Source organism: Acinonyx jubatus, chromosome E2 (genome assembly GCF_027475565.1).
Source record: "Acinonyx jubatus isolate Ajub_Pintada_27869175 chromosome E2, VMU_Ajub_asm_v1.0, whole genome shotgun sequence".
NCBI lineage: Eukaryota > Metazoa > Chordata > Mammalia > Carnivora > Felidae > Acinonyx > Acinonyx jubatus.
The window spans coordinates 53,641,023-53,655,503 of NC_069396.1; the positions used below are offsets into that span (position 1 = coordinate 53,641,023).

The 14,481-nt window shown below is 60.7% G+C and overlaps 1 protein-coding gene across 5 annotated transcripts in view; it reads right to left on the reverse strand.

Moving 5' to 3' along the window:
- Positions 1–475: 475 nt before the first annotated feature.
- SHANK1 (SH3 and multiple ankyrin repeat domains 1) overlaps positions 476–14,481 on the reverse strand; it is a 55,191-nt gene continuing 41,185 nt past the window's right edge. For 4 of the 5 annotated variants that reach the window (XM_053210905.1, XM_053210907.1, XM_053210904.1 and 1 more), the window contains 3 exons: positions 10,353–10,449; positions 5,314–8,455; positions 476–3,399 (listed from right to left, as the gene is read on the reverse strand). In XM_053210905.1, coding sequence (XP_053066880.1) covers positions 2,685–3,399; positions 5,314–8,455; positions 10,353–10,449 — 3,954 coding nt within the window. In that variant the 3' untranslated portion in view covers positions 476–2,684. Of the gene's footprint in view, positions 3,400–3,798; positions 3,880–5,313; positions 8,456–10,352; positions 10,450–14,481 lie in introns of all 5 variants that reach the window. The other variant, XM_053210908.1, reaches the window with a different exon arrangement.

Below are 14,481 nucleotides of genomic sequence, written 5' to 3' on the forward strand. Positions count from 1 at the left end.
AGTCAGGGCGAGGGAGGTGACGGGGGGGGGGGGTAGGGATGAACCCCCGTAATATAATCCCGCCTCCCTCATCTTCCCCCAGTCCCTGCAAACGGACGCCTGGGTCCCGATCCCTTGAGGGATGAACTGAGAGGCTCGCGAGAGGGAAGACCCGGGTGGGCGCCGGGGGCTTTCAACCCATGCCAATCCCTGTCTCAGCGAGAACCTGACGTCCTCATCCTCCCCCCTCCTTTTTTCTTCTCCCACCCCCCTTGGAAGACAATTCTCGGGCTTTTATTTCAGGTTTTTTTTCTGGATTTTTTGTTGTTGTTGTTGTGTGTGTGTGTTCTAGGGTTTGTTTTTTTTTTTTTTGTATTTTCATTATTGTTCCTCTTTTTGCTTTATCCTCTCCACCCCGCGCTGCCCCATCCAGTCCCTTCCCCACCCCCCACCCCGACCTCTCCTCCCCCCTCCCCACCCCCTACACCCTCCCCAACCCCGCGGCACCCATCCAGAATGAACAAGCCCTTGATAGACGGGCGCCGCGCAGGCCCCCTGCGGACGGGGGGCATCCGACAAGGGGGAGGGGGCGGGTAGGGGCCCAGCGCGACCTCTGCCCCCCTCCTTGCCATCCCTCCCCCCTCCCACGACCCTCCCACATGGTTCCCCGCAGATCCCTGACGTGGTGAGGGGAGAGGGCTGCAAGCACCCTCCCCCCATGGACGGAGCGCCCCCCCCTGGGGGGTAGGGGGCAGCAGAGGGGGAATGGGCTTGGGGAAAGGAGGGGGAGCTCCCTTCTTTGGCAGCTGAACATGGGGGGGACCTGAGGGCGATGCCCTCCCCCCTTTACCCACAGTAGGAGAGGGGGCTTCTCAGGGGAAGGGGTGGCTTAAAGTTCCCAAGCCCCAGGAATAAAGGGAGTGGGGGTGGGGGAGCGTGCAGGAAGGAACAGCCATGCTGGAGGGAGAGGGAGTTTCTCTGAGAGAAGGAAAGGTTGGGGGGGGGGTCTTCGTGCAAAATGGATGGAGAGATGGTCCAGGAAGAACTAGGAAGAGCGAGACGAGAGAGGGTGTGCAAGAAGTCACAGACTGGAGCAGGGAGAAGAGGAAGAATGGAGGCCACAGTGAGCAACAAGGGGGCTTGCCTAGGGTCTTCTCTGGCCAGAAGGAGAAAGGAGTGTGGAGAGGGAAGAAAATGGGCAGGGTCAGAAGGTCTGCACGAGCTGTTCCTCCACAGGAACAAGAAGTAAGGATGCTCGGAAAAGCGGGGATAGGCCAGCCCCAGAGTGTGCGGACGGAGACACGTGTGCAGAAGGAGAGAGGTGGTAGGGTTCCCCCGGGGAGATGGAAAGAGTCACCCAGGAGCCGGCGAGGACAAGCAGACATTCGAGAATGAGTGTGCAGCAAAGCCACGGCGTGCAGGAACATTGTCAGAGGAAGGACCCGGCTTCGCGAGAGCAGTGAGAGCGCTGCAGAGGCTGTGTGCAAGAGTGAGGGTGGGAGAAAGTGCACAAAAGAGAATGAAGCAGGGCAGAGATCTGGAAAAGAAGGGTGCAAGGGAACGGGGCGGGGGGCAGGGGCTGGCTGGCGAAGAGGAAGGGAATGAGCATTTGAAAGACAAGCAGTTCCTGGGGGGGGGGGCAGGTGTACGAGATGTGCAAGAAATGACAAGAAATGACGGTGTGAGAAGGGGGGGCAGGGAGGTGCAGGGGAGTGTCCCTGCAACAGGGACAGGCAGGTCGAGTAGAAATGTGGGGGTTCAAGAAGGGGCTAATGCTTAAAGAGAATGGGTGGAAGCGTGTCAGGAAAAGTGCGCCGGATAGCAAGTGTGCAAGAGCTGAACAGAGGCAGGTGTGCTCCGGAGAATAAGTATGCGTGCACAGAGTGTGGGAGGGGGTGGGGGAAGGGGTGTCCCAAGTGTGTCTGCAGCAAGGGTTGAGAGATTTTCAGAAGTGAGGTGTGCACGGGAGGGCACCAAGGACAAGAGTCTGAGAGAGTAAAGGTATGGAATGTAGCAGAAGAGAAGAAATGCAATGTGGGCTAGGGAAGGGGGGGGGGTGGGTGTTTGAGCGCTGAGAGGGCCTCGCGAGCCGGAAGCGAAGGCGGAGTGTGCAAGACAGCGAGAGGGCAAATTTGTGCAAAATTGTAGCCCGGGGAGAAGAGAGAGGCAAGCAGGCGTGCAAAGGGGCGTGCAAGAGGCCGGGGTGGGGGGCTGCTGTGTGTGTGTGCTGGGGAGGGGGGAGGGTGGGGAGAGCCCAGGGGCCTGGAGAGGGGGGGAAGGGTTGTTAGAGGAGCGGCAGGTGGTGGAATCTGAGGGCACCCCCTTCCCCTGCGGCCGGGGACAAACCCCATCCAATCAGGCTGAGGGCTGACCCCCTATGGCTCTGTCTGTTCCCCCTCCCCAGAACCGACCCTTCCCTCCTTCTCCATCCCCCTCTGCGATTTCCTCCATCACCACCCCCCCCCCACCCCGCTCCCTGCTTCACACACAGTCTTGTGTCAGCTGCCCCCTCCTGTGAGGTGCAAATGTCTGGCCGGGGATCTGGCCACCCGGTGACCTCCGGCCTTGGGAGACGAGGGCAGGGCAGGGCGCAGTTCTAGCAGAGTCCCTGGCCCAGGGGGAGATAATGACGGTCAGGGGTCAGAGGTCAAGAGGCCAGTAGGCTCAAGGGTTCTGTGGACGGGCTGGTCCGTCCAGGCCAGCCATCACCTCTCCAGGAAAAATTTGAGAGCCCGGTCGATGTTCATGCGGTGGCCCACCCTGGTCACGCCCAGATCGACGTAATCCTCCTTGGTCAAGGCGGGCAGATGGGAGCCATCGATCTCGTGGTCCAGGAACTGTGCTCGGTGCTCAGCCAAGCCCAGCCACTCGAGCCAATCAGCCACGTCGAACTTGGTCCAGAACCCCAGAGGTTTAGCGCCGAAGGGCTTGTCCGGGGGCAGCGAAAGCAGGCGGGTTGGTGAGAGGGAGCGGGAGGCCCCTGACAAGGCTCCACCAAGCCCCCCGGACATCCCGGGGTGTGGTGGCACAAAGACGGGGGCGAAAGGGTCAGCGGAGCCTCCTGCCCCTCCGGTTGGGGAGCCACGGATGTCAAAGAGGCCCGGGTACAAGGGTCCAGAAGGCAGGATGGGCAGGGACGAGGGCCTGGGCGCAGGGCTGACCTTGTGCTCCGAGGCGGGCAGCAGTGAGGGGCTGGGGGCCCGGCGGAGCAGAGGCGGCCGCATCTCGAACTCCACGCCCTGGAGGTGGCGGGTGGACGTGGAGGAGGAGGCTGAGGGTGACGTGGCCCCCGGAGCTGCAGCGGCGGAAGGGGAGACCCCAGTTCCCGTGGGGAGTGGCGGCAGAGGTGGTTTGGGCCAGTTCTGAAACAGGCTGCTGACGGGTTTGGAGAGGAGCGAGGGCTGGGAGTCTTCGGAGAGTCTGGAATGTGACAAGGGGGCAGGGGCGGAGGCAGGGGGTTTGGAGGGCAGTGGCGGGGTGAGAAAGAGGCAGGGGTCAAGACACAGGGGAGAGAAGAGACACCGGAGCCAGGGCGGAGAGATGGGAAGAGATAGAAGGGGCGACGGGGGCAAGACAGATGGCAGGACAGAAATGAAGGGAGAGAAGAACGAGAGGTCAGGGAGAGGGTGACAGTCAAGAGAGATGAAAGAAAAAGAGACATTAAGTGCTAATAATAATAATCGCCACCACTCACTGACGCTCACGTGTGCCAGGCATTGTTCCAAGTGCTTTACAGATCGCATCTCAGTTTATTCCCCAGGACAACCCTGATGCAGGTTACTATTATTATCAACAGCACAGAGAGGTTAAGCAACTTGCCTAAGGACACACAGCCAGGAAGTGGCAGAGCCCGGTTATATGGCACCGAAGTCTGAGCTCTTAACCGCTACTCTATACTGCCTTTTGGGGGTGTGGCCAGTCACAGCAGAGTGGAAGACAGGGAGACGGTGAGAGGGGAACAAAAAGAAGGTGAGCGTTCAGGGGAGAGAGATGGAAGGGGACAGGGGACAGAGAAAGGGGGGGAGAGATGAGGAGAGGGAGATGAAAGAGAGAAGAAACAAGGGGAGAAAAAGGTTCCCCTCATCCCTTTCGCTCCCTTCGGGGACAGTCCTGCCTCAGGGCCTTTGAACTGGCCTAACTCACTTCCCCCCAGGTGGCCATGTGATCTGCTCCCTCCCGTCCTCTAGTTTCTGTTCTTCTAGCTGGTTATTTGAGAGGCCTTCTCTAACCATCCCCCATCCCTGCCTCCTGGGGGGGCAAGGGACAAGCTCCCTGAGGGCCAGGCTCCACCTGTCCTGTCCACTGTGGGGTCCCCGTCACCCAGAAGGGCACCCAGCACTATCACCCAGCAGGTGATAGTCAGTGAGGCACCTGTCGACTAAATACAGCGTCCTCTCCTCTACCCGGAATACTTAAAAAGAATCAACAGGTTGCCCTGGGATCTCAAAGGCCTGGTAAAACCACATTCAACTATCGCCAAAAGGGGATCGGACCCTCAGAGTTCAAGTGAGCTCTGCAGATGGACAAGGGCAAGGGTTGGATTAAGAGACCTCTCGTCACTCCCTCCGTGGGCCCGATTCAGGAATGTGACTCCACTTTCCCTAAGACTAGGAGCTCCCAGGGACGAACTGAGCTCCTTAGTTCGAACGAGCTCGAACTCGGTGGTGATCCTAGCTAAGCTAGCTGCCTTGGGAAACTTGCGCACGATCCCGCAGTTGTCCGGTTTTACTCGCTGGGCTCTGGTGAGAGGCCCCTCCCCTCCCCCCTCTCGTGTTCTAACCACAGCCCACAAGCAATCGTCTCAAAAACCCTTTTGGGTGGGTACTCTCCCGTCCCCCTTCTACGGAGGGGTGGACACCTTTGCCTAAGGTCACGCAGTTGGGAGTCAGGGGCTGAGACCCAAGCCCAAGAAGCCCGGCTCCAGGACCACACTCCAAACACGCTGCCCCCTAAAAGCATCTTATTTTGAGCCGCACCGGGTTCAAGGGACTCGAAGACTTCAGGGACCGTCAGAACTGACAACCCACCATGAAAACGAGACATCGGCAAGTCGTGCTCTGGTCTCTTTTGTCAGTAACTTTTTTTGTTCCTCATGGGATGTGGGTTGCCACGGTGATGGGAAGAGACCACAAAAGCTCCTGAGATAAAGTATCTGTGAAAGCATGCTTCTCTGGGGACAGACTTCGGCAAGCCAGCCTGGTTCCTGTGTTCTCTCTGCCACCTGGGACCCTCAAAGGACACAGCTAGGGGGAAGGGAGACCCTGCTGCCCACAGCATCGGCCCCTCTGGCCTCCGTCACCAACCAGCAGCCCCCCCCCCCGCCCCCCTGCTCACCTCTGCCGCTGCAAGGAAGAGGTCCTCTCGGGGACGTAGCTGGCTCCCCCGTGGTGGCTGTCCCCGCTTCCCCCGCTGCCTCCCCGGGCCCAGGGCAGAGCGCCACCAGCTGCCGAGGAGCCCCCAAATTGCTGAAGCTTGGAGCTGAGTTCACTGATGATGCTGGCTTTTACTGTGGCCAAGGCTGAGGCCTGAGGCTGGGCCAAGGGCCCGGGCAGGGGTGGTGGCGGTGGGCCCGGGCCCTCCTCCCAGGGCAGCAGCTTCCGAGGCAGAGAGGAGGCGGATGGCAAGGGCACGGGTGGGCCTTCTGGCTCTATAGCCACCGGGCCCCCGGCCATACCCGCCGATGAGGGTCCTGTGCAACCGCTCAGGGCCAGCAGCCCATCCGTTCCAGCCCCCGTCACGGAGACTGTGGGGCTGGTGGGTGTGACAGGGTCCCGGAGTCCCCCACTAGGGCCGGGCCGCAGGCCTCCGCTGGTCCCCAGAGCCCGGCCCCGGAGCTTGGAAGGAGTCATGAGCTGCGGGGGGTACGGTGGCCCGGGAGCACCACTCCCCCCGAAGGCCTGGCCGTCCAGGTAGGCCACATACGTGTCCAGCAGCTCCGGCCCACTGGCCACACCGGCCCCGCCGCCTCCGGCGCTGCCACCGCCTTCGGCAGACAGGCTGCTCAGTGTGGACGCGCTGCTGATGGTCTCCAGCGGGTGGTCACTGCTGCTCCGACTGTCCACCTCCTCGATACCAGAATCCGTGCCAGGCGGCGGGTCGGGGCCAGGCTGTGGGGCCGGGGGAGCCGGGGCGGCCGGGGCCGGCGGGCCTGGCGGAGGGGGGTCCCCGGGAGCCACGGGGGCCCCCTGGGTCAGGGTGGCCACCTCGCTGTCATAGGAAGTGAGGCTGGACGCCGTGGAGTCCAGGGTGGGGGGCGCGGCGGCCACGGCGGGCGGCGGCACGGGGGGCAACGGGGTGGTTGGGGTGGGGGGGTCCGGCAGCGGGTGGGGAGGCCCGGGTGTGAGCGGCGACTCTGGCTTCTCGAAGCTGTTGGAGAACTCCAGAGGCGGGGGCAGCGGTTCCACAAAGAGGAATTCGCCGTCTTCCACGTCCACCGAGGGAGCGGGGGGCGGCAGGACCAGCAGGGGGAGCCCGTTCTCTTCGCCGCCCCGCGGGGAGGTGGGCGAGGGCGGTACGGACCGGCGCGGGCTGGGAGGCGGAACCCCCGGCCCGTCCTCCGAGGGGGGCCCCCTTCCGCCCGCGCCGCCGGCTCTGGGCTGGCAGTTCTCGAGGAACCGCACGTGGAGGGGCAGCCGTTCCGGCTCCTCGGGGGCCCCCGACCTCCACGCCTTGCTCACCCCGGGATGCGGGGCCGGGGGCTCGGGCCCCAGCTGCAGGAGGAGGGGCCCGACCCCGGGAGCTGTGGGGGGCAAGCGGTGCAGCAAGGAGCGTCGGGCCGCTGGAGGGCTGGCCGGAAGGGACTTCTCCTGGCTGCCCAGCCCTGCCCGGTACCCCAGCTCCCGGCGGGCGGGGTCCGGCGGTGAGGCCCCCCAGAGACGCAGCACCGGCTCGTGGTGGGCGTGGGGCGAGTGGTGGTGCGGGGTGGGCGGCGGCGCCTCGTAGCGGGGCGATGGGGGCCTTGGAGGGGGCTGGGGGGGCCCGCCGCCCTCCGAGGACTCCTTCAGCGCCCGCTCTCGGGCGGCCAGGGCCAGCCCGAGCGGGGAGGCTGGGTCCAGGGCCTTGCCGGTCAGCGGGTGGACCAGGGGTCGGGGCGGCAGGAAGCTGGTGAAGGCGCTGCTGCCCCCGCTGCCCGCGTAGGCTCGGCCCCCGGCCCCGTAGCCCCCGTACCCGACGCCGCTCCCCGCGCCGGCGGACTCCAGCCGGAGGTAGGGCTCGGCGGAGAACATGCCCTCGTCGATGGATTTGGAGTGGCGCAGCCGGGGGCCCGGGGGCGCCCCGGGGCCCAGCCCGCCGTCGCCGCCGTCCTCGTCCCCCGCGTCGGTGGAGAGGAAGAGCGTGGACCGCCGGCGGGCTTCGTTCTGCCAGCCGCCTTCCCTCCGCGCCGCGCCCACCAGGGCCGCTCCGAACTGGCTGGTGAAGTCGAGGGTGGCCGGGCCGCTGGGCGAGCTGGGGGTGGGCACCGGCGAGGGCGACGGCGGCACCGGCGACATGGCCGGGACGGGGCTGGGCGCCGAGGAGCCCCCGCCCCCGCCGGCCCCGCCGCCCCCGCCCCCGCCCCCGCCGCCGCCGCCGCCGCCGCCGCCGCCCGCGGCCTCGGGCTGGGTCGGGGGCTCCGCCTCGGTGCTGCTGCCCTGGCTGCTTCGGCCGCTGCTACTGGTGGACGGAGCCTTGATGATGATGGTGGGGATGGGGATGGAGTTCTTCTCTGAGGGCGCGGCCGCGGCGGGCGGCGGCTGTGGGGACGCCGGGGACGTGGGCGAGGGGGCGGGCGGGAGGCCGCCGCCCTTCTGGGGCTCGCCTTCGACCTTGGTCTGCTTGACCAGGGGCCCCTTGCGCCCGCGGCCCGAGCGGGCTGGCACGTACATGGCCGCGCTGGCCGCCCGGGGGGGCAGCTGGAAGTAGCGCAGGGCCGGGGCCTGGGAGGAGCCGATGCCCCCGCCCCCGCCGCCGTGGTGCGACGGGGACGGGGCCCCCGGGGTGGGGCCGGGCCCGCCACCCCGCCAGCCGCGCAGGCTGGGCTGCGGCCCCAGGGCCAGTCGGGGTGGGGGGTCGTCGGGAGAGCCGCCCGTCTCCATCTCCGGGGGATGAGGGGGGTGGGCGTGGTGGTGGTGAGGCTGGGGGGGCGGGGCGTGATGGTGGTGGTGGTGGGGCGGGTGGTGGTGGGCGGGGGGCAGGGGCCCGCTGTGGTACAGGCTCTTCTCACGGCCCCCTACGCGCGTGTCGGGAGGGGAGGGCCCATCGAAGGACGCAGGGGAAGAGGAGGGGAGGGGGCCACCCGAACTGGGGTTGAAGGGCCCTCCTCTGGGGGATGGGGTGAGGCGGCCCGAGGAGGAGGGGGCCGGAGGTGTGCTGTAGGGGGGCTCCGGTGGGGACGTGGTGGGCGGCGGAGGGATGTCCTCCGAGCCAGGCACAGACAGGCTGCGGCTGAACTTCATGGCTGGGGGTGCTAGGTAGGGTCTATCATCTTCTGCAGCCCCTGGGAAGACACAAGGGATCCAGGAGAGTGGGGGGAGGGGGTCACAGGGCTGCTAAAACTGTAGTCGCAGTATTAACGAAACCATCAAGGAGAAGAAGAATGACGATAAATACGACGACCCTTAGCAAGCCTACGCTGAGACCCTCACGCAAGGATTAGTCCAGAGCTTCCCCAGGCGCGACAAATGCGCTCGACCACACAGGTTGCGCATCGCACGACAGCAACCGGCAGAGGGAGCGAGGGGGTCGGGGTGGGGCGCAATTCAGCTGAACTTCCGCCCCGTGCCAGGAGGGGGCGCCTTTTTCTAACTCGCACGGAGGCACGTTAAGCGCCAGGGGTGGCTGGGGGTGAGCAAAAGTGGCTGGAGGCGAGGGGGAGAGAGGTACCATGTTCGCGCGCGTCGCCGTAGGTTTCTTTTCATGGAGACGCAGAAAGGAAATGCCATTAGCACATCAAACCTGCGATTTCACAGGCGGAACGACTTAGGGTGAGGCTAACGTTTAGGAGGCAGAGCCGCCTTAGAGGTAAGCAGTGCTGGGTGGATTTAGAGGGAGTCGAGATCAGGTACATGATGGGACACAAACGCAAGACTCGCACGGGTGGACTGTGGACGCTGGAAAGAGGAGAAAAGCTAGACCCAGTTAGCAAAAGGCCTCAGAGTGGATGGGGAGAGCAAAGACTTTTGCCTACTCATCACTGCCAGGGCTCAGACTTTGACCGTGTCCTCACCTCTGACTACTCTCTCTCCCCTGGGGTCATCTCAAGCTGTGTCCTGGATCATTAACTCCGTCTCTGCTGAAGACGCCTGTGTCTGTCTTGGGGCTCAGTCCTCTCCCCTGAGCTCCAGGCTCCTATATCCAAATGCCACATCTACTCGGATGTCCCGCTGGCATCTGAGACTTAGCAGGCCCCCGACTGTACCCCTGATCTCTTCTGACCCCATAGTCTCCCCCATCGGAGCAAATGGTGGCTCAATCCTACCTCGGGACCTTTGTCCCGGCCGTTCCCGCTACCTGGAATGCCTTACTGCCTTATACCCACGTGGCTCTCCCCTTCATTTCCATGTCTTAAAGACTTTTTTAAATGTTTATTTAATTTAGAGGGAGAGAGTGAGGGGGGCAGAGAGAGGAGGAACGAGGACCCGAAGAAGGCTCCGCACTGTCAGCACAGAGCCTGATGCGGGGCTCCAACTCACGAACCGTGAAATCATGATGTGAGCCGAAGTCGGAGTCTCAACCGACCGAGCCACCCAGGCGCCCTTCATTTCCATGCTTTGGCTCAAACCTGCCCCCCAGAACTCCTGACTTCTCTTATTCTGCTGTTCCTCCCCCCCCCCCCCCAGAGAACTTAACACTGTGAACATACTACATCATTGTCTTGTTTCTTAACCTTATAAGCCAATATCTTCCTCTGCTGGAAGGAAGACTCCACGAGGACAGGACCTTTTGGTCTGTTTTGTTCACTGCCATGTATCACCAGCAGTCTAGGACATATGGTAGGGGGCCAATAAATATTTGTAGAACGGATGGATGGATGGATGGATGGATGAAGTCAGATATGAGAAGGCAGCAGGGTCTGTGGTGGGGGCTTCCACCCACTGCATCCAGGCGGGAACAGTAAGGTGCCCATTTTCTAGAGGAAGAACCCAAGGCCCACAGAGGTGAAGCTCCCTGCCCCAGGTCACACAGCTAGGAGGGACAAAAGCCAGGATCCAAACGCAGATTTGCCCAAACAACAAAGCCTGAGCTCTTTGCCCAACTCAACGGAACCGTGGTCACGTACGGAAGCAGGAAAGAACATTTCAAAGCCCCATTCATTTCTCCCGTAAACTGTCACCCTCCCCAGCCTCCCCCTCCCCCGCTGGCATCCATTATACCCCGCCTTCTGGGTGACATACCGATAGATTTTTGCCGGAGCATAAGCCCGGGTCCTGGAGGCAGGTAAGAAGGACGTTCATAACTTGGCTGGGAGCGGTGGTGCGGATCGAAGCTTGACTTCGGGGTCGCCGTCGGGGAGGAAAGACAACAGAGAAGGATGAGTCTGGGTGTGAAGTCTCACGGCTTCACCGCACAGCTAGCCCCCATACCTTCTCCAAGCCTCTGCAGGGAGGGTAAGAGGCGTCGAGGAGGCAAAAGGGAATTCTGGCGAAGGGAAGGGTTTCTGAGTTTGGGCAGCGGGGAGAAAGAAAGGAAAAGAAAGCAGATTCTCAGTCCACCCAGATCACCAATCTGGGTCTTTTCTCCATTCCTGCTGTCAGCCCCTCCCCAAGTCCAAGTCCCCACCGTTCCTTGCCTACATGGGCCGCAGCAGCTTCTTTTCTCATCCTGCTGTCACCCGTGTCCCCATCACCTCTTTCTGTTCTGCTTTCCATGCAAGAGGCAGAGGGATCTTTCAAAAAGAAATCCAGGTCATGTCATTGCCCTGCTTAAAATCCTACAGCAGCGCCCCCCCCCCCCATCAGTTAGGAGGGGATCGGAATCCCCCACTCTGGTCTACAGGGTCATCTGTGGTAGACACTGTTGGTGTGCACCCAGATCCCCCTGGCTGAGGTGCCGTGACCATCCCCAGCTGCTGTGTCACCTGCCTGGGCTCTCAGCTGCTGCCCCTCGCTCTGAAATATGGCCCTCCTCCAGAGGAGCTGGTGAGCCCAAGTAGTCACGTCCGCCTAGCTCTGGGAGAGGCCTGCAGCCAAGGACTGGCTGACACGGAGGTCCAAGGCCGGCCTGACTCCCCGTGCCATGCACGCTCCAAAGCTCTGGTAGAAATCGGGCTGAAGGGGACTCCAGCGGGGACCGGGTTTGCTGACCTCCACAGCCCATCCTGCCTCCCTCACTCCCTCGCAATTTTCCCCTTAGGATGCTGGAGGTGCAGAAATCCCTATGTCAGGCTTCGACTGTGGGAGACCCAGGTACCCAGGACACTCTGGCCCCACCTGCATCTCCTGCCTCGTTACTCTGGTCCCACCGTGGCCACCCGGCCTGCCCCTCCAATGGCCCAAAGCCCATCCCCGCTTTAGAACCCTTGCAAGTCCTGGGTTTTTGTCTCTGCCACGGTTTCCTCCTCATCGCCACACGTTCCTTTCCATCTTCACGTTCTCCACTCAAACGTCCCTCCCAGTCCCCGTCCACTGCGTCTCCCTGTCCTGTTGTCCTTCTGGCGCTTATCCTCGTCTGAAAGGATTTGTTTACTTGCTTACTTTCCGTCTCCCTGCCTAGAATGTCAGCTCCCAGAAGGCACCACAGGTACAGAATCCGGGGCCCAGGATACCTTCAGGGAAAATAGTTCAATTTCCTTTCAAACCAGAGGTTGGAGGGGGGATGACTAGAATCCAGCCTGGATGATAATATTTATCTTTGCACCAAGACAACCAGACAATACAGATTTTAAGGCTTTTTGTTGGAGGGGGAGGAGCTCGTGAAGGCCAAAATGCCAAAGACCCATGGAAGTCCCAACACAGCCTGTTAGGGTAGCAACTTTGTTGGTCTTGTTCACTTTTGGGTCCCCAGTCCCCAAACAGGACCTGATGTTCTACAAGCCTGTGTCACATGAAGAGTAACTAAATGACAATGAGCCAGCATCAAGCGCTGACTCCCTTCCTTCCACCGGGTGACCCCATATGTCTCTCTTCTCTGGCTTTGAGATCAGAAGTGCAGAGAAAGGAAACCCTTTTTGGATGAAGTCCCTACCCTCACCTCCCATCGCACTCCCTCCAGCCCCCTTCCTCTAAGTACTCCCCCCTACCTTGGAATTTCCTGTGCTGTTGCTCACCCCAGAGCCTCCGCATATGCTGTTCCCTCTGCCTGAAACATCCTTTCCCCCTGCTCTGCTTGGGGAAACTTGCCATCCTCGTCCCCACCCTGGTCTGGCCTCTCCCTTCCTCTAAACCTACATTGCCCAATACAGTAGCCACCGCCCTTTTGGATGTAAATTTTAATTAAAATAACTTATAATTAAACAGTCCTTTCTTCCATTCATGCTGGTCATTTCAAAAGATCCATCGTCACACATGGCTGATGGCTGCCATATGGGACAGCACAGAGGTAGGACAGTTCCTTCAACACAGAAAGCTCTACACCTTAATAGGGTGCGCCCAAGCTACACTCTCACTGTGCTCACCACTCCGGATTGAAACTATCTACCTCTGTGTTTCATTCATTCATTCATTCATTCATTCATTCATTCATTCCAGAGGTATTTATTGAGCACCTGATCCACGCCAGGGGCTGTTCTAGACGCTGTAGATGCAGCTATACACAAAATCGACAAAAGTCCCTGCCTTCATGGAGGGCAGGCAAAATAAATTAGTAACATAACGTGGGTCAGGTGGAGGTGTGCAATGGAGGAGAGGGGGACTGTAATTTAAAATAGGGCAGGGGTGCCTCGGTTAAGCGTCCAACTCTTGATTTTAGATCAGGTCATGATCTCGTGGTTCGTGGGTTCAAGCCCTGCATGAACCCAGGGCTTGTGCTGACAGCACGGAGCCTGCTTGGGATTCTTTCTCTCCCTCTCTCTCTGCCCCTTCCCCTCTCTCTCTCTTTCTCTCTCTCAAAATAAACAAACTTTAAAAAATAAGATAAAGTACTGCAGTCAAGGAAGGACTTTCTGTGAAGATGTAATTTGAGTAAACCCCAGAGGAAGGGAGCCATGCATACAGCCAGGGGAAGAGTATTGCAGGCAGACGGAACAGGAAGTGCAAATGTCCTGAGGTAGGAGTGAGTGTGGTGTGCTCAAGGAACAGTCAGGAGGCTGACATGTATGGACTGGGTGAGCGGGGGTGTTGAGGGGTGGGAGAAGAGGTCGGCCAGGTTGTAGAAGGGCGATAATGGACGGGATCTATTAGTTTCAGATGTCTCCCTGGAGAGGATTCCTTTTACTACTCTGCACCCACTTATCCCAGTGTAGAGTTATTATAATTATTTGCTTTTTTGTTTATTGTCTGTCTCCCAGGGCAAGGAGCCTACCCAATTCCCATTCTACTCTTCTTCCTTGATAAGAAAACCCCGGGGGCGCCTGGGTGGCTCAGTCAGTTAAGCGTCCAACTTTGGCACAGTGCGTGGGTTCAAGCCCCACGTCGGGCTCTGTGCTGACAGCTCAGAGCCTGAAGCCTGCTTCAGATTCTCTCCTTCTCTCTCTGCCTGACCGCCCCCCCCACCCCGACTTGCGCTCCTTCTCTCTCAAAAGTAAATAAAACATTAAAAAATTTTTTTTCAATCTCCCTTAGCACCTATTGAGACTATATTTCCCAGACTCCCTTGCAGCTGAGCGTGGCCATGGAACTGAGGCCTGCACAGATGCACGAGTGGAAGTGTTGCGTATTTCTTTGGGGAGGTCTCTTCAGAGGTGACCCCAGAAGCAACAATGCGCCCTCTTTTGCCTTTCTGCCTTTCCGTTCTTCCTTGTTCCTGCCGCCTGGAAGGCTGGTGCCACAGCCTGCCCGCCAGCCATCTTGGACCGTGAGGTGACCTCATGGTTGGCAAGAAAGCCAGGATGGTGCAGCAGAAAATGGGAAGGATCCTGGGTCTTCGTGACCATGGCGCCTGCCCCTGGGACTCCCTACTCCAGCCTCCGTCAATATCACGGAGACGGGACTTGCCTTGTCAGCCCCCGCTGTTCCGGGGTTTCTCTTACACGTAGCGGACCCCAATTCTGCCAAACCCACCCCCTGCCCCCAAATGTAAATTCTCTAATAGAAGTGGCCTGGATTGGCTTACTCCCGCATCCCCAGGGCTGAGCAGTGGGTCCAGCGTATACCGGGTGCTCAGTAAATGTGTGCAAAATGATGGGGGGGGGGGTGGAGGGTGGGGAGCACCCAGTCCAGAAAGGATGCAGGGACCACGGGGGGGCAGAAGCAGTTCTGGACAGGACACTGAATACAGAGTCCAGGCTGGGGAGGGCGAGCCAGGGATAATGGGGAGGTGGGAAGGAAGGTGAGGGAAGCATCTGGCAGGAAGCATGGGAGTCGGGAGGGGTGGGGGACAGAGTGACAAAAGGGGGTTCACAATGACAGGGGAGGGGTGCCTTTGTCT